The sequence below is a fragment of the Lepidochelys kempii genome, chromosome 14, assembly GCF_965140265.1.
Source record: "Lepidochelys kempii isolate rLepKem1 chromosome 14, rLepKem1.hap2, whole genome shotgun sequence".
Classification (NCBI taxonomy): domain Eukaryota; kingdom Metazoa; phylum Chordata; order Testudines; family Cheloniidae; genus Lepidochelys; species Lepidochelys kempii.
In genome coordinates, this window is record NC_133269.1 from 14,486,783 (window position 1) to 14,506,347 (window position 19,565).

At 49.2% G+C, this 19,565-nt stretch overlaps 1 protein-coding gene across 2 annotated transcripts; it reads right to left on the reverse strand.

Moving 5' to 3' along the window:
* Positions 1 to 706: 706 nt before the first annotated feature.
* Positions 707 to 17,372, reverse strand: USH1G (USH1 protein network component sans). 2 transcript variants are annotated; one of them, XM_073310706.1, is made up of 3 exons: positions 17,056 to 17,372; positions 1,976 to 3,217; positions 707 to 1,096 (listed from the first exon to the last, which is right to left on the reverse strand). In XM_073310706.1, the coding sequence occupies exons 1-3, from the start codon at positions 17,217 to 17,219 to the stop codon at positions 1,093 to 1,095; spliced, it is 1,410 nt and encodes a 469-aa protein (XP_073166807.1). In that variant the 5' UTR covers positions 17,220 to 17,372; the 3' UTR covers positions 707 to 1,092. The 2 variants fall into 2 exon arrangements, with proteins under 2 accessions (XP_073166807.1, XP_073166808.1); XM_073310707.1 differs by lacking the exon at positions 707 to 1,096 and having other exon boundaries at positions 1,972 to 3,217.
* Positions 17,373 to 19,565: the final 2,193 nt, after the last annotated feature.

Genomic DNA, 19,565 nt, shown 5'->3' on the forward strand with positions numbered 1-19,565 from the left:
GGGTTATTAAGCGTGAAAAATCCTCCTGTCTCCCTCAGGAGCATAGTGTTTGGAAGCAAGTTCATTTGTCCAAAAGGAACTGGGCTCAGGCTGCACAAGCTGGAGCCAGAGTTCAGGAGTATTCAGGTGAGAGGGTTTGGTTAAGCCCACTACAAAGACAGTGATGGAAATTCAGAGCTGGGCTGGGATTTTGAGCACCCAAATTTCAGGGGTGCCCAGAATCAGGTTTTTGGTTTGGATCCATCTCTAGTAAAAATAATAATTTTGCTTTGCACTTCTGGAGTGTTTTCAATACAAGGATCTCAGTGCGCTTTACAGACATTACTTACTTAAGCATCACAGCACCCCTGCAAGTTGGGACAGGATTATTGTCTCCAGGGAGCATTCTCTCCATTTTACAGAATGGGAAACTGAGGCACCGAGTGGTAAAGACCAATGTGTTCAAAAGTGGCCATTGATTTGGGGTGCCTTCGTTTCTGGATGTCCCATTTGGGACATCTAGGGCCTGATTTTCAGAGCAGCTGAACCCCCCAAGTCTACATGAAATCAGAGTTGTGGGGCTGTGAGACTCAGACCCATGGGTCTCAAGCTGGGAACCCAAAACCTGAGGCACCAAAACCCAGCAATCGCTTTTGAAAAGGTGGTTGCAAATGACTTCTCCAATGCCACACACTGAGTGAACAGCAGAGCCAAGAACAGAGGCAAGGTATCCTATTTATTTGCTAGTCCATTCCAAGATATCACATGGTTCTCATTGTCCATGGCTTCCTGTGCTTTGCCAAACTGTGATCATATGGAGTTTCACCCATCAGCTTCATAGCGTAGGATGATCTTGTCACCCCTCTAGCAAGCAGGCTAAGGAGCTCCATTCAGCAAAGATGGAACGTCAGGCAGGTCATATCTCAACGATTCCTCTCAGCAGCGGGTTCCTGTTGGGCAGAGTCCCCCAAGCTGGAAGCAGAATGGGGAAGGAGGCAGTGAGTCAGGAGAGACTGGACTACACTGTGGCTTTCCATTGTCCTAGTGGAGGAGTCACTGGTTTGGGTTTTCTGGCAACTTAGAACTGGTTTTGTTTCTTGTTCATAAAAACTGCTATCTGTAGAGGAAAAGAGAAAACCTGTTAGCAAGCTCACACTGGGGCCAAATACTGAGCAGATGGCCCAAACCAACACTGAATAATGGTGAAAAGAAGAGGGAATGCATCAGAGAAGCTAGAGTCCAGCATGTGGTCCCACAATGAAGGACGAGGTATCACATTTTCAACGGATACGCCACTTGGTGATGGAGATTTTCAAAGCACTCTAGGGGATTTAGACTCATGCCCTCCATTAATCTTAATGGAAGATGTGTTTAAATCCCCCAGACAGCTCTGAAAATCTCAGCCAGCATTAGCCGAACAGCTAAAGGTGGCAGTCTTAAATGGATCATGGACACACAGTTTAGTAGACATGTAACAGATGCAAAAGATTAAAAAGTGGCCCCAATTCTGAATTTGTAATTATTGAGGGAACAGATGTTGCCACTTAGACATCTATTGATTGCACCCCCATGTTGGGTCATTAGGTGGGCATTAACTGCAGCACAAAACTGCACCCACAGTTACGAAGGCCAAACTGATACCTTTTTAGAAATCAAGGTCTAGGTCCCAACCTGTGAACTTAGCTTCCATTTAGGCACCGCAGAACAGTCTGAGTTTGTTCAGGTTACGGAGCAGCAAGAACTTCAACTCCCACCCACCCAGCATGAGAAACGCTGAGAAATTAACTAACCCAAGCAACTCTGTAACCACCCAAAATCTCTGTGGGCTGGCAAGTTCCTGTCTTGTGTATAAATGAAGAAATAAGGATCTTAGCTGGGCTCCTGTTCTTCAGATGGACAATAAGTTGAGCACATGTTCAAGCCCTTCATTCCCCCCATTTCCCCATGCTGAGGGATATATGGCTCTAGGGCTAGACAGCAAGGGACATCTACTTACAGCTCGGTGTCTGCAATAACATCAGGCCTCTCCAAGGTCTGCTTCCTCCTCTGGATGGCGTCCAATATCTTTTTCCTAGGCCCCAGTGGGATGTTGATGCTCTTCAGGTCATTATCTGAACACAGCATGAGGGCCTCCAGGTCGATCTTCTCTTTCTTCAGGATGGAGATGAACTCAAACATGTGCAGGGAAGCCAGGAAGGCCTCAAGGGGACTGGTATCGGGTTCGTTGTCATCATCCAGGCCCAGCTCCACCTCCTCCCAGGGCAGCTCCTCCGCGTTCCTCTCCTGCAGGCTGTTGGCACTGCCGATGCTGTCGTTGAGACTTGGCGAGCGCTGCAGGCGGCTCCGCAGTTTGACACCTACTCCATCCAGGTTGCCCTCGCCCAGCATGCTGGTGTCCTCCTGGCCGATCCCAAAGAGCCCACTGCTGACGTAGTTCCTCCGGAACACCATTGTGCCGAGCCCAGGCCGGTTAAACAATGAGTCATGGCCAGAATCTGTGCTGACCTCCGAGTGGGCTGAGTCTATGTGCAAACCTGGGTCGCTTATGGCACGGGAGACGGTATCTTCATCAGTTAGAAACATGTCCCTGATGTTGCACCGGGTCCACTCCTTTGGGCTGGCGTAGGTGCCCTGCTTCACAAACATGACATCGTTCCCCAGCTGCAAGCCCGACAAGGACCTCACACTTTTCCTCCCATCCTCGTAGATCTTAAATGTTCCATCCACCTGCTTCTTCTTCTCCAGCTTCTTTTGGATTTTGGTCTTGCCCTTGGCTGTACCGTGAAGTGTGGCTTGGGAATATGGCAGGGACGTCACCATGGACATGTGCTGGAACTTCCTGCTCAGAGTGCTGCTGGAGTAGCTGGAGAAGCTCATGGTGTCGGAGTTGTCAGACATCTCCTTCTTGTACCTCTTCTCCATGCGCTCATGGTGCTTTTTCTGCATCTTCACACAGTCCTTGATCCTCCTCTCTGCATCTCTGAAAGCCTTGTCCTTCAGCTTGCTCACCAGCTTGGGGTTGAGGCTGCTCTGCTTGGCGGCAATCGAGTCTAGGTACCGCACGCACTCCATGTGTCCCTTCATGGCAGCCATGTCCAGTGGCGTATGGTAATCATTGTCCAGGCACCAGATGTTGGCCCCAAATGACACCAGGAAGGAAAGGCAGTTCAGATGGCCATTGGCTGCTGCTAGGTGAAGAGGTGTGTTCCCCCAGATGTCACATTTGTCTGGATCACCCCTAAAACGTTTGGAACAACTAGTTAATGCGCAGTTCCTTTGGGCTGACCTTACCATGCAGATATGAAGTGGGGTTTAAAGAGATAGTTACTAGACAATAAGCTCATGCATTGGATGCCACAACCCCCGCTACCATACAAGCTCTTTCTTCCCCCAGATCACCCAAATATAAGCAACATGTCCCTTAGCACATCCACTACATCCCAGCCCATGAGTCCTCTGAAGAAGTGCTTTGAGTGTCAGGCAATCATACATTTTACAGACAGCCTGTGGCAATTTCTGTTACCCACATTTAGCCCTAAAGGTTACATTCATGCCCCTGTGTCCAATTCACCATCTTCTCTCCATGCTGCAGAGGGACCTGAGCTGCGAAACTGGGATCCAGATTCTGAGCATCCTAGAGTTGGTGGAACTGGTTCTGAGATATTTGGTTGGCCCATTATAAAGGTAGAGGCCATTTGCAAAATTTAGATGCAGGTTCAAATCTCTACCATCTCCAAAATCTGATGGTGTTTCCAAAATAAGCCCTGGACTCTATGTGCACTTCTACAGATCCTCCCTGGGTTCCCCCCTGCTGGAGATGCCAAGATAAATGGCTACTCAAGCACTGAACCTAAACCACATCAGCTGTTTCACCTTTTCACCTTCATGTGCACATGACATGAACTGCATCCCTGCCTCAGAGCTGTGCCTCAGGCACCATTCAAATGATAAGACCAGGTGGGTTTTTTTGCCTTACCAAGTTTGGTTTTTGATTGCACAGCTGAGAGCAAATTGGTATTAGCACATCCTGAGAATCCAGTTTCAAAGGAAGTGGAGATTAGGTTTCCATCCTTCTCAAGAGCCGCAGACTCAACTAATGTGATTAGCAGACTCTGTAGTGATGTCAGCACCTATCCCAGCAGGCCCCTGCTGGTCACCAGGGAGTTGCCTAGTTTTGCAGCCTCCCCTGATGAGAAAGATCCAACAGGGTATGTGAAGCAGGACTTGGCCATGGAGAAAGTGCACTTGAGAATACTTGGGTGGCTGTCTGAGCTCCTAACAGTCCCCTCTATTTGCGATCTGCTGAAATTAGACACAGCTACTCCCCTTCCAGCATCAACCATGCACTTGTGTATATGAGTCAATGAAATGCCCCCAGCATCAGTATCTGACATCTGTCAACAAGCCTGCCTCACTCACGCCCAATCAAAATCACAGAACTACCAAACTACACTACTGCACCGTTCTCTAGAGCGACTCCCCTGGGGAGAGCATGGGATTGCACAGCTCTGAGTTCCACTGTCACCAGCATTCCTACATCTTCCCGGATGACCTACAGCTGCCGTTAGAGGAACTGGGTGCTCCCCCACGGCCACTGATGCACCATTTCCAAAACTTGGCCTTGCTGGGAATGACTGAAACGGGAGCTGAGCCGCCACACAGCCAGTGCTCCGCCAGCTCCTGTGGAGGGATATAATGTCCTCCAGGCCTATAAAGAATGAGAACAAGGTGGTGCGAAGAGAAGGGAGAGACTGGCACTGAAGAGGCGGAGAGCTTTCTCCCATCCTGCACCAGTGACCTCCTTCCTACAGTCACAGGGCCTCTCACTGAGAGGAGCTGGGATGGAGGCACCAGATGCTCCCTGACCAGCCATGGGGTAAGGGCTTGGCTGCAGCCAGTCGTGCTGAAAGAGCCTAAGATGACACCCAGAAGAAGGGGCTCACTTGGCAATAGGTGTGAGCTTCCCCGCTGGCTGCGCCATTTTACCACAGGGGCTAGGACTGGAGGGAGAGCTCTCCCGCAGCCAGCCTGGCCTGCACCTTTCCAACAGCATCTCCTTTAGCCCTAGTGTCACAGATTTCCCTCTCCAGCTCCCACCCTCCCATCCAAACATTGGGAGCTTGGACCAACAGAGCTGAGACCAGAGCCACTCCTGCTTTCAGTTTTGCAAAACTAAATCCCAAGCAATGAGGCACCTGGACCCATCTAACCCCTAATGGAAAAAAGACATAGGGCCCAGTCCTGCATCCAGACCTGTCATTGGCTTCAGACGGAGTGCTGTGCTCAAAAGGCTTCGAGGATCAGGCCCGGAAAGATCATAGAGAGAAAAGAAAGGTAAAGGATCAATGAATGTTAGGGATCCATTCACCCAGCAGCCCGGCAGGGGAGGTTTATCTTGGCTGCAGGTATCCTACCTACTCTCGAGGTGCTGAGCTCCAGTGACAGGTGTACTTACTTCCTAGTTCCTCGGCTAGCTCCTCTTGGATCCCTCCACCCTAGTAATGACATGTCAAGGCTGGGAAATTCATGGGGAGGATAAATATTTGATGAATTGCAAGAGAGGAGTAAATTATTTATCCAGCTGGATTAAAGAGCCAGCGAAACTGTAACAGCCGGCGCCAGCAGTGGGCTTATAGGGGTGTCAACTGTTGTTTGTTTAAGTTTGTTCTGAGTGGCCACACGTGTGTCAGAGTTGGACATGTTCCTCTGTGCATGGGTAGGATGTATGGGAGAGAGAGGGGCGTGATGGATCAGCATGTTTACATGTTATGTGTAGACCCAGAGCAAAACTCTGGTTCCAAACCTAACCACTGGACTTTGATCCATCTCGGGCCCATTTCTCATGTACATGTGCTTTGGACTGCAGAGGGGTATTTCTTGTGTATGATACTGGCCTCTTTTGTAAAATGCTCTTTGATCTACTGACGAAAAGTGCTATATAAAGAGCTAGGGATTATTATAATTATTATGCTTTCCACATGCTTTTTGTTGCCGCAGGGAGCCATTGGCTGGGCAGAAATAACACTAGGTCCAGCTGTGTCAGCCTGTATCACGCATCCAGGAACCAAAACATTATAACAAGACTAGATCTCTGCTTACTGTGGCCCCATACCTGGCTCCTTGAGGCACTAGAAATGCCCATGATAAACAACTCCTTGTAAAGTGGGCACATCCGATCCGGAGTCAGGGATAGATGATAAGCATGAGTTTACCTTCACTTACTGTTTATAGAATCACTTCTCAAAGCAGAACCACGCTTCCAGGGCATGGCACATTGTTAATTGCAAGGTCCAGGAAGTGGGAACATATTTTAATAACAGGTAATGCATCGTATTTATACAGCGTGACACTTTTCAGCCGCAAAGCATTTTCAAGTGCTGAGTCAACAATCACAGCAATTATTAATATTACTTTTTTAAAGTACTTTTAACTGGACCCCTAGGTGTACTAAGCCTACATTGAGTCGCCGTGCTATCTTATCACTGTACCGCTCCCCCTTCCTCATTCCATCCCATTCCTTGTGTTTCTGTTGCTCTACTTGTGCCATCGCAGCTAAAATTAGGTCCTGATCCTGCAAACATTTACTCATGTCCTGAGATTAAAGCACATGCGTATTCCCTTGGAAATCAATGGGACTGCTTGCACATGGAAAGTCAATTGCATGTAGACGTGTTTGCAGGATTTGGAAGGGCCTGGGGCTGTAAACTCTGTGGGGCAGAGAGAGTATCTTTCTATCTGTCCTGTCAGCGTAATAATTCTTATTCTTTGCCTGAAAAAGATACGGTAGATTCCCCTTATTAGCAACCCTCTGGTTGCCAGCAAAAGGTTGTGATTATCCAGCCATTGCCTAAAAGCAGACAGCAAGTTTGTGAGGCTGCAGCCAGAGAAGGAATCCCGGGGATGGGCTGAGCCCAGCCACAGGCAGGTGGTTTGTGGGGCTGCAGACAGGGAAAGCATGTCCCACCACCTCCTTCCCTGGCTGCAACCTCGCAAACCTGCCTGCAGCTGGGGCCTTTCTTCTGAAAAATGTTCTTAATAAGCAGCATGCCATTGCCAATATCCAATCCCAGTAACCTTCAAGTCAATGGGACGGGAAGGGTTCCCAGCAAAATGTGGCTATTAACTGGAAGTTGTTAATATCTGGGTTGCTATGAAGTGGAATCCATTGTCGTTGGAATCACCCTCAGGGGATTTAAGACTAGATAAAATTGGGATCCAGAGTGGGCATGTGAACACCCCCAAACTGGATCCAGGGTTTTGGTCCCGTCCATGATAAACATAGGTTTGGATCTGGATCAAGCTGTGGATGTTGATCACTTGGGAGTTCTGGTGCATTTGAAATCCAAAACTGGATTCTGTAGCTTGAGCCCATGTCAAGGCTTCACAGAGGGAACGGATCTTTCTCGTACTGGTTAGTGCTGTATTTTAACAGGTGGCTGGGATGTTATTATTTATTATTATGTATGATCTGTATTGTGGTAATGCTAGGGGCCCTAGTCATGAACCAGGAGCCCAATGCAATGGAACAAACACAGAACAAAAAGACAGTCCGTGCCCATGTCTATTACTATAGAGCAACAGTGTGGTCTAGTTGATTGTGGAGCTGGGAGCTAGTAATTCCTGAGATCAAATCCTGACTCTGCCACTGGTGGCAACTGCTGGTGTCATCTGTAAACTGGGCTGGAAAAAAATTCCATTAATTAAAACTTTATAGGGAGCAAATATCTTTCACCTCTATGTTACCAGTTCAGCTCTGGCCCGGGTGGTGGTAACAAAAGGTTATTCCAAGAGCTGCATGGGAATTTTGTTTCTCATCAAAAACGTTGAGGAAAACATTTTTTAAACAAATTTCATTGGAAATCTTCAAGCTTTTTTCTTTTTTTAAACTCATCATTTTTCAAAAATTCCACTGAAAAGCCCTTCTCTATCCAAAATGTTTGACCAGGGTAGAATTTTCAATAGCACTTAAGTGACTTAGGAACCTCAGTCCTATTTTCAGAAGTGACTTAGGCACTCTGGAGCCCACATTTCATTGCAAGTCGATGGCAGTTATTCTCCTGAATGCCTAAGGGTACATCTCCACGGCAATAAAAAAAACCAGCAGCACCAAGTCTCAGAGCCAGGGTCAATTGACTTGGGCTGATGGGCCTTGGGCTGTGGGGCTAAACACTACATGTAGACATTCTGGCTCAGACGGACGCCCGGACTCTGAGACCCTCCCCCCTTCGCGGGGTCTCAGAGCCTGGGCTCCAGCCCGAGTCTGAATGTCTACGCTGCAATTTTATAGCCCCACAACCCATGTCCCAGTCAGCTGACCCAGGCCAGCCACAGGTCTTTACCTGCAGTGTAGATGTACCCTCAGCCGCTTCTGAAAATGGATCTTAGCGATTTTGAAAATTTGACCCCAGCTCTAGTTATTATTAACCCTGATGACTGGTTAGGGCTCAGGTAAAATGAGCCGACAGAGCTCATTCCCTTTGCTAGTGGTCAGCTGCTATAGCAGCTAACAAGCTCCCTTCTTGGCAGGCCTAACCAAGGCTAGGGATTGAATGGGCGTGAATTACCTTCCCATCTCTGCAGGGCTGCTTCCCCAACAGGCTGAGCAACGTGGGCTGGGCAGTGTGGGACGTTTGGCACCATTACTGCTGTTCCTGCTCTGTGGATAAACTGTGAGCACGTCTCCTGGATTGTCCATCCAGCACCTTTCATGAGAGCCAAATTCATACGTTCCCCATCTGTACATCTGAGGCGAATCCCAGTCAGCACAGGGCCCCCTCAGCAAAGGGCCAATGGCCGTCAATGCGGGTTTCCCGTTTAGAACAATACTTTGTACCTGATTCTGCAATCTCCCTCAGGCTGGGTGGCTCTTACTCACACAAGCAGGCCCATCGAAGTCAGTGGAGCCTGTCCCCAGCCAGCCCCAGCACTCTCTGGGGTCAAATTCAGCTTTGGGGTAAGAGGGCGCGACTGGCTTGATCTGCCTGCACCAGAGCTGAATGTGTCCCTTTGTCCGGACATCTCACAATGCTTTACACAAGTGTATTATCATCCCCATTTTATAGCTAGGGAAACTAAGGCACAGATCACTGACGTGACGGCCAAACACAGCAACAGAGCTGGGAGTACAACCCAGGTCTCCAGGTGCCTGGTGCTCAGTCCACTAGACCACAGCTGACTGACATTCCTGAGGCATATGATAGATTGCCCTCAGCTTACAACAGGATGAGGGACAAGTGGGAAGGACAGAAAACAGAACAGAATGTCCTGCTGTCCAGACCATTCTCCCCTGCTCCATAGGACAGAAGGACAAATCCTCCCCAGCCCACCCCATGGCCAGAGAATCCCCACACCCCTCATTGTCGAGCATGTCTCCTCCCAGTGAATCAGAAGCTGGCCTGACTCCCTTTCAGGACGATGTCATACCCACACTGAAGGGTTATTGTCTCCTCAAAGCTATGACACTAAATACCACTTTGCCTCCCTTTTCCCAGCCACCCGGTTAATTGGGTTCTTTTGCCTCACTGGAGCCCAGCCAGGGACATGAAAGAGGCTTTTTGTGTAACTAACGAGTTGGATGAGCCACCGCCGAACCCTTCTCTGCCCCTCTCACCTCATCCCGCCGCTGCGCTGAGGGTCAGAGACGGAGCAGAGTTTGTTATGAAATCTCTCCCTTCACCCAGCACCCCCCTCACCATCAACCTGCTTTGTTAGCCCCTCGCGATGGGCTGAGACCATGAACTTTACTCAGGGCAGCCAGCAAGAGTGCTTACTAGCATAGCCATATTCCGCAATAGGCTATTCTTGGCTCCCGACTCATGTCCCCATGGCTTCACCTATTCCACACGTTGGAGTGTTCCTCCCCCAGTTCCCATCCTTGTGGTGTCCAAACCCCTCACGGACATTAATGAATGTAGCATAACAGCCCTGCGAGCAAGGATAATTATTCCTATGTTTCAGAAGAGGAAACTGATTCACAGAGGGTAAATTATTCAGCTGAGGTCTCACAGCCAGGAACTTAACCCAGATCTCCTGAGTCGCTATGCAATGCCTGAACTCCCCACAGAGCTTCTGTAGGCTATGACAGTCCCTGTGGGGGACACTGGACCCCTATGAGTTACAGAGATCCAGCAACTGGGAGGTGGAGAAGATAAGGACATGAATACGGCCAGGGCTGTCTACACCATCCAAGCTACTGTGTTGTGACAGCAGTGTCCCAAGACAGTTAGGCCCTTCCTGCAGAGACAGGACTGTTCTATAACCCCGTAAGAAAACCAGGCCACAACCCTGAGAAGATCCAGCCTCTAGGGCAGTTCCCAGAAGGTCCTTATAACATGGTCCATTCCCACCCCAACCCAGGCAAAAAGCAAACCATGTTATGACCCTATCAGGACACACAACAACATAACTGGGTGTCCCGGCACAGGAGCCACTGTAGCGTAGACAGGGGCTGGAGGATTCATTCGGGGCACTGGCATAGCTTAGCTAGCACTGAGAGATCTATTGGCCAGGTCGGGAACTTGTTTTACAAGCAGCCACAGCACTGCATTCCCAATAGCCTATTTCCCTCAACTGCCTTTCTGTCTTTTCCCTCTCCCACACACACTTTCCGTTCCCTCTGGGTAACTGTTGGCCTCCCTCCTTATCTATGCTCACCGACTAGAACATTGCATAACAGCCAGTCCCCAGCATCCACTTCACTGGGCACAGACAGAGAGGGGACAATTTACTTGGCTTGTCTGTCCTGCAAGTACCACGGCTCCGGGTTGCTTATCTGGCACTGACAAAGAGTAGCTAGTGGCTCCTTTGTGATCCTAGCTGCCCCCTGAGTCCACAGTCTCTGCAAGGTCCCCTACATCACCCCATCTCACATCACCCCACAAAGTACTGCAGGCGAGCACCCTACTGGCCGGAAGTTCAGATTTCTATTTGTTCAAGCACAGTCTGCTAGGCACCAGAAAGAGACTGGTTGAAAAGTAAAGACCTTGAAACATTTGGACATTGCTCAGTTTTGATCATTCTTTCTAATAATTGTGACTAAGGTAAAAATTTTAAAAGCAGCTGAGTGACTTAAGAGCCTAGTGACTTAAGTGGGTTTGGAAATTTCACCCTAGAGTGGGGTCGAAAACGGAAATAAAAAAAATCACACACAAAAATGTTTACACTTCAAAGTTGTTTCCATTTCATGGGTTCCAAATGGACCCATTTTTTATTTTGTTTTCAAATTTTTTGGCAAACATTTTTATCGACATTGTTCTCTCAAGCTGTTATTGAAATCTTTCATTCTCTGAAACCTGGGTTGCAATAACATTTTTGATTTTTAAAAAAAACTATACAAAACATCTGCAAAAAATAACGATTTTTTTAAAAAGTCAATAATTTTTCATGTTCCATAAAATGCTGTTTTAACAGAAAAAACTTTGAGTTCAAAAAATTCAGACCAGCTCTAGCTGTGATATTTCAACACACCCTTGAGATGAACTTCAGTGACCAAGAACTGAAGCTCCCATCCATGCGGGCAAGAGAACTAGCTACAGCTTGCAGCGTTCCAGGGTGGCTTCCCTGACCAGTGCGGACAGGGAAATATTTTGTCCTGAGAACCGTGCCAGCCAAGCTGTGCTGCAGACCCTGTCTGTGCTATGTTTCAGAGTAACAGCCGTGTTAGTCTGTATTCGCAAAAAGAAAAGGAGTACTTGTGGCACTTTAGAGACTAACCAATTTATTTGAGCATGAGCTTTCATGAGCTACAGCTCACTATGCATCCGATGAAGTGAGCTGTAGCTCACGAAAGCTCATGCTCAAATAAATTGGTTAGTCTCTGAGGTGCCACAAGTACTCCTTTTCTTTTTGTCTGTGCTATGAAAACAACCCAGTCTAGCAATGATTGGTATTGTGGTTCAGCAGAGTAGGAGTGGAAGAGGCTGAAACTTTTTATGACAGGACTGAATAGACACACACCCTCGTTTACAGCCCCCATCTACACTACCGTTAAAACTGAGTCAGGGAACCTGATTACAATACAGCTCCCGTTTGAAGACAGGCTCGTAATTGCATTCAAGGTGTTAGAATGGTTCAGGGACATGCCAAAAGGATGGCAATGGGATGGGAAGTGACCACATATGGAGCCCCTGCACCACACACACTGCAGCCCCTCTAAGAGACCTAAGTTCTACGTGATATGTTGCCCACAACATCAGAGATGAGACTATGTCCTTAACTAAAGAGTAAATTCATGGGTGAAATCCACTTGGACTGTCTGCATTCTATGAGCCCTTAGGCTTAATCTCAGGGTCCATTCCCTTTGCTGCGACAGGGGACAAGGGAGCACATTAATGGGAGTTACTCAAGAGGCCTGTTTTAAATAGACCAAGCCCAACTGAACTACTAGAAAGATTACCACCAGAGATTGATGTTGATTGAGGAGCTATTACAATAGAAGAAGTTAGAAAAGCCATCAGGAAACTGAAAAATAGGAAAGGGGCTGGAGAGGGTAACGTATTGGAGAGATGCTAAAAGCAAGAGATGAAACAGCCCTCAGACTTCCCTTGAGTTTGGGATAGAATATGGAGTGAAGTAAAGAACCCACCCTAGTAGAAGAGAGGCCTTATATTAAAATTGCCAGAGAAAGGTGACCAACTGCAATAACTAGAGAAGAATTACATTATCTCAGTGCCTAGGGAAATAATGTGCAACATCATCCTGGAACATATCAAGAAACAGTTAGCTCTCCAACTTAGGGAGGAACAAGCAGGTTTTAGACAACTAAGTTCATGTACAGACCATATTGTTATTCTCAAACATATTATAGAACAATGTGCAGCGTGGCAAGCACCTCCTGTGATACATTGTATAGATTTTTCCAGAAGGCTTTTGACAGCATACACAGAAAAGTCTTTGGAAAATTATGGTATACCATAGAATACCAGCAAAAATTATTAAAATCATTAAGGATCTATATATGAGAATTTCACATGTGCAGTTAAAGATGGTGACAGCATCAGCCAATGGTTTGCAGTGACAAATGGAGTAAGGCAAGAGTGTATTATGTCCCCACTTTACACTGGTCACTGACTATGTCAGGGGGAAAGTAACCACGGAGGGCAACCGAGGAATTTTATGGACAAATGATAAAGCACAATGGGATGATCTTGTTTTTGCTGATGACATTGTCTTGTTTAGTTCAAAACATTGCCTAATGAAAGAAAAGATCCAGCTTTTGGCAGATACAACAGAACAAGCTGGTTTGTTCATCAACCAGGGAAAACAAAATACAAAATACATGGCTATCAATATCCCAGAAGCAACCATCAGAACAGACAGAGAAACACTAACACCTACAAGATCACCTACAAGATCTCTATCAAGCATTCTTACAACTACAATGGTGCCGACACAAAAATACAAATTTTTAAACACTGGCATCATGTCCTCCCCTTTCACTGAGCAGAGTCATGGAAATCTACAACAGAAATTGACGAGAGGATCAACTCAGTCCAGAGTAAATGCCTGCGAAAGATCTTCTGAGTTCATTGCAAAGAGTTTCTTGCAACATCAGAAATTCTAAGTAGAGCAACATCTGAAATTCTAAATGTAACACCAATTTAAGGCATCAAGCACAGGAAGACGACAACGATGGACATATTTAGGACATGCTTTAAAGATGCCACCAATATGTTTTCCACATCAGGTGATAATATGGTCACCACCTGGGAAGAGAAAAAAGGGAGCAACCTAGAGACAATGGAGAAAGCAGCCAAATCCATCAACCTGACACCCAAACGCCTGAACAGACCAGCATGAGACCAAAATAAATGGTGGACACTGGTGGACACCTGCTGCATCTGAGTGCGACAGAGGGTACAGAAGGAAAGAAGACTCAATAAGATATTCCCCAACCCTCTTATAAAAAAGGGCATGGCCCAGATCCTGCTGCCAGCTCCGCAGGAGGAATCCCACTGGAGACAGTGGCCTTCCACTGACGTTACTGACAACTGCATTTGGCCCCTGTGTTTGGAACTCTCCTCTCTTTCCAACAGCCCAGTTGCTAATGAGTGAATCCCTCTCTCTGGCAACTACCGTATCTCCGGGTACGTCTACACTGTCATTAGAAACCCGCAGCTGGCCCTCGCCCCTCGCGGAATCTCAGAGCCTGGGCTCCAGCCTGAGCCTGAACGTCTACACTGCAGTTTTATAGCCTCACAGCCCGAACCCCACATGTCCAAGTCAGCTGACCCTGGCCAGTCGCGGCCATTCTGTGGGTCTTTTATCGCTGTGTAGATGTACCCTCTGTCCGGGGCGGCAGATATTATAGGTCAGGGCAGGCTAAGCCTCCCCTGAGCCAAACTGTGACCCTGCCAACACTCCGCCAAGCTGGTGGGAGGCGGGAGCTCAGCTTCAGCCAGAGGCTAGCAGGCAGCTAGGGCCAGCGGGCAACCCAGCGCTGAGGCCAGCACTGAGGGTGGCCTGGCACTGCGCCCGGCACTGGGGTTGGCTGATGGCCCGGTGCTGGGGCTCCTCTGGCAGGGGAAGGGAGAAGGGGCTCAGGACCAGTGGACGGTGGGGGGGAGCAGTAGGGGCTGGGCCGCATAGCTAGCCTCCCATGCCTCTGTCTCTCCCTAGCTCTGTGCCCAATTGGTTGCTCTGTGTCCTCCACTCTCCCACACCCTGGTATCAGAGCAGCAGCAGGCCACAGACCTCAGAAGAAAGAGCAGCATTCAGGAGCAGGGAGGGAAGAAAGGGCTTTGTTAATCTCGCCCCTCAGATCGCCTCCAGGGTGTAATGAGGCCACCTCTGTAGCTTCTGTGAACTCTGCACTGGTTTAGTGAAGCGTCTGGGTATATTTCATCCCAAAATGTGACCCGTGCACTGATGAAAACACATTCTAAGCACCACTGACAAGGGCGCTGCATGTACCATTAATCACCAAAAGGGCATTGGCCCTTCCCGTGCTATTTTCCCTGTCAACAGCCAATGTATTTTATGCTCTTAATTAAACAGCAGCCAAGCTACACAAGAGGGTTTCAGCTGGGACTTTCAATTCTAATTAGAATTTATAAAAGGGCCCTTCTCCCCCTGAAACCTGCCTTCAATCTCCTGGACAAGGCAGGCCGCAGGTCAGGCTGGGGTGCCTTGGCAGAACTTTGTGGGGATCTGGAGCTGACACAGCAGAGGGAGCTAAAAATGAGCTTTCGGGTGAGCTGCACTGTCAGACCAGGGGTGGGGGGCACCGGGGGTGAGATGCTGCAGATCAGGACTGACGGTTATTGGCAGGAGGAGGCTGTGAAGGTCTAAGACAAGAACAGCAGGGGATGGACGAGGTGCATTGGCAGAGCTGGGAACAAGCCCAATAATGGAGCAATAGTGGATGCAGCTTGAAAATGAAATACATGCTTTGCCCTTCTCTCCGCGCTGTGTTCATTTGAATGACAATCTCAGCCCTTTGGTAAAGGCCCTCTTTAACAGCTTCGTGTTAAACAAGCTAAAGCCAAGCTTAGAGCCCCCGCAGTGGCCCATTCCTGAAATTTCTGCCCCAGCCCCTAGCAGGATGCCTCTCTGACTTGTGACACCCACAGAAGCTTTGATGAGATTTTTAAGCCTGGGTAAGACTATGGCACACACACTGGTCACAAAACCATACTGGAGCCTAAATCTTCTCTCCCAAGTTTGGTACCATCTTTACCAGCCAGCCTTTCAGCTTCTGCAAGCCAATTCACCAGGGTCCCAATCAGATGCCTGATGAAGACAATATGCAGTGAAGTTGTAACCGTGTTGGTCCCAGGATACTAGCGAGTTGAGGTGGGTCAGGTCATCTCTTCTATTGGATTAACTTCTGTGGGCAAGAGAGACAAGTTTCGGAGCCACAGAGAGCTCTGCCCCAGACCAGAAGAAGAGCTCTGTGTAGATCAAAAGCTTGTCTCTCTCACCAACAGAAGTCGGTCCAATAAAAGTTATTACCTCACCCACCCTGTCTCTCTGTTGAAGACAATGACATTTATCCAATTGACTTCAATGGAGCACAATGCTGAACAGGGTAAGTGATCAGTGATTTTAAGTGTCTCAATTTTTGGGTGCCCAAGAGGCATCTTAAAGGTGCTGTGCCCTCTGAAAATCAGGCTGTTTAAGGTGTCTCTTGTTGAACATCCAAGGTACCCAAAATCACCAGTTACTTTTGAAAATCCAGGCCAGGATCACTTCTAACCATTGCCCGGATCACAGAGTGGCTGGAATCCACCAAAAGGTTACAATGGCTAAGAACTCATGCTCCTCAGAGGTGGAAACACCACCCCTCACTGACCCTGAAAACCCAGGGAAAGCCCCAAGGAACAGGCAAACCATTACAACACCCCCCTCAGGCTGCACCATCACAGGTTCAAAATCAAACCAGTATTATGAAGGCAGCAGTAAAACCTGGCTCAGCCTTTGACCTCCAGAGAGCTGAGACCCAGCCTGGAGCATATCACAGGAGAAATGCAGCTATAATTACTTTGCACTAATACACGACACCTTTCATCCAAGGATCTCAGTGCACTTCACAGGGGTGGGTTGGCAACGCTTCCCAGGTCGGACATAGTACTAGACTAGCAAGGGTGTTTGCAAAGCAGGATCGAGGTGCATTGGGAGAGATGGGAGAGTAGCAGAACAGCAGTGGGGTTGTAGGTTTGGAAGCATGTTAGCAGAGCTGAATGGGGGCTGGGCTAACAGGGATGTTCCAAGCCAGGAATGACAGGCACCAACACAGCTGAATGAGTGACAGTTGCTCAGCCCCTGCTCACACTACTTTTGAGGTTAGCCAGGGTCAGCAATCTCTCCCTTCCCAGCTGCCTGGATACTACGGTGATGGGCGTGTTAGATGCCCCCCGGATTGACTCAGACAGACTCACTGCACAGTCTAGCAGAAAAGAAAGTAGCTCAAGGGAGCAGGCGGAAAGAAGTGGCAGCCTCTGTGCAGGGCAAAGGGTGGAGGCCACGGGCTTCCCAGCACTGACAGCTCTCCTGATCTGTGAGGGGGGGTGAACATGGGTTTTCACTGAGCCGCTCCATGGAGGCTAGGAAGGGATCAGGGCAGACAGCAGCACTTACCCTCTGCTAACTATCAGCCTCAGCGCTTCCAAGTTTCCATGATAAGCAGCCCAGAGGGTTGGGGTCATGCCATCCTCATCGAGCGAGTTTAGGTCCTTCCTGGTGGCTTCCTTTAGCAGGTCCAGGTAGCCGTCCCGGGCTGCTCGGTGGTACTGGTCGTTCATGATGCTAAGCAGCCCCCTGGCCAGCTCATTGGGGGAGGGAGGCAGGCAGGGGTATTTTAAAGGATGGGCATTGACGCGGGTAGGCGTTCCAGGCAAGCGGCTGCCTGAGAGCCGAGGAGGGAGCTGAGAGCAGTGGTTACCAGGACACCTGAGAAGTCCTGACCAGTGAAGGGAGGAACTCCTTGAAATGAATGCAGGAGATGCCTTGTCCAAAGCTCCCCCTGGGTCCTAAGAATCCTCCGCTCCCACCAGTGCAGGCCTTATGGCAAGGAGGAGAAGGCATGGTTCAGCCCTGTCCCCAGCTCCAAGCACCTTTTAACTTTACCATCTCTATCCTGGGGCCAGCCACCTCTCCCTGGAGCCCTCCTGAGGAGAATTCATGCTGGAGGCACAGAACAGGTCAGGGGCAGTTCAGCACAGCAGCTCCCTTCAGGCTCTTTCAACCCCAGGGATCTTTCTAAAACAGGAGGAAGCCAAATGAAACACCAGGCAGCAGCATCGGCCGTATCCTACCAGGCACAGCCAGTCCCCCAGTGCCTCTGCACTGCTCCCAACGGCATCTTGGGTCCATGCAGGGGCCTGGGATGTTACCTGAGTGAACATGTCAGCACTTAGACCTGCCTCAGAGATAGGATGACCAGATGGGGAGGGATAGCTCAGTGGTTTGAGCATTGGCCTGTTAAACCCAGGGCTGTGAGTTCAACCCTTGAGGGGGCCATTTAGGGATCTGGGGCAAAAATTGGGGATTGGTCCTGCTTTGAGCAGGGGGTTGGACTAGATGACCTCCTGAGGTCCCTTCCAACCCTGATATTCTATGATTCTGTGATTCTATGTCCCCATGTTATAGGGACAGTCCCGATATTCGGGGCTTTGTCTTATATAGGCAGGTGCCTATTGCCCCCAACCCCGTCCCGATTGTTCACACTTGCTATCTGATCACCCTCCCAAGAGAACACATTTCGGCTTGTCTAAAAGCACAGGATCCGCAGTGAACCGTGAGACACTCCCTCCCGCCTTGCCCGGATGTAACTGAGAGCAGCATTCGAGGGAGAGCCCAGACTTGCGGGGGGCGGCGTTTTTACTGATTTCTAGGGTTTATTTTTCAGAAAAGTATGGCTCAGTTTTTCATGGTAAAAGACGTAATACAGCTTGGGCATGCGTGTGGGCACACTAGCTACACACCAGGAGCGGCATCAGCCCCAGCCGTCCATCCGCCCACCCCCTGCTGCCCAGGGAAGCATACAGGGCACCTAGAGAACTGGAACCAACAGCAAGCTCGGGGTGTGGGCTCCCTGAAAGGGCTCCAAAATCCTCCTTTCCCCTCCCTCCCCCTTGTCCCCCTCCTCCCGCCAGCAGAGAACCCCGCTGGTTTATCTGAGGCCTTCCCTCAGGAGGGGATAGGATTTGGCCTGTCGGTAAAACGGCAGCACCTCCCCTAGAGCTACAGATCAATCCCGAATTCCCTGGCTGGAACATGCTGGTGCTGACCCAGCACACTCCATGCCCTGCAGGATGCTGGGAGACTTCAGTACGGACACGCTGCTCCACCCTTCTTCTGCCAGACCTGGCAGGATGCATGGTCTTGTGGCGCCCTCTGCTGCTCAGCGAGGCCAAACCACAACCAGACCATCTGCCAGACCAGCCACATGGTTATCCCAACACGTGGCCCTGACCTTTGATTTTCCTTCCTCGAGTTCACTGGTGCGCCTTGCAGTGTAACGTGCGGAGAATTTCCTGTTGCTCCCTTGACATTAATGGGAGCCATGCCACTAACATCTCTGGGCACCTGGTCTACAGTTCATCCCTATGGCATGGGAAAGGGTGAGCCTGTGGGGAAGCAGTAGGGCTGCCCATCAGTGCAGTCTGAGTCCAGGGTAGGGGAATGAAGACAGAGAGGACTGGGAGGGGAGAAGGGTGAAGGAGGGAAATGGAAAGAGAAAGAGAACAGAAAAGGGAGAGAGCGAGAGAGGGAAAGCATCACTGACGGGAAGGAACGGGAGGGATAGCGAAAGGGGCAAGGAGGAGACGGGCAACAGAAAGGGGGAAGAAAAGCCAGTGACTCCGGAGCTTCAGGCTGCATTTGTGAGTGGGCTAATGAGATAATCAAATGACACTTAGCTCAGCCCATCTCCCAAGCATTTTGCAAACACTAACTAAACAACCCTCTCAACCCCCTAGGGATACAGGAAAGTATCCTACAGCCAGGGTCAAATTCAGGTGTGGGGTCTATTGACAACAGTGGATTTGCAGCCCTTCATATTACATCATGTCTGAACTCTGCCCGGAGAGGTTAAATGGTAGCTAAAGAGATAGTTGCCAGTTTTAAGGCCCTTTGTATCCTTCCGG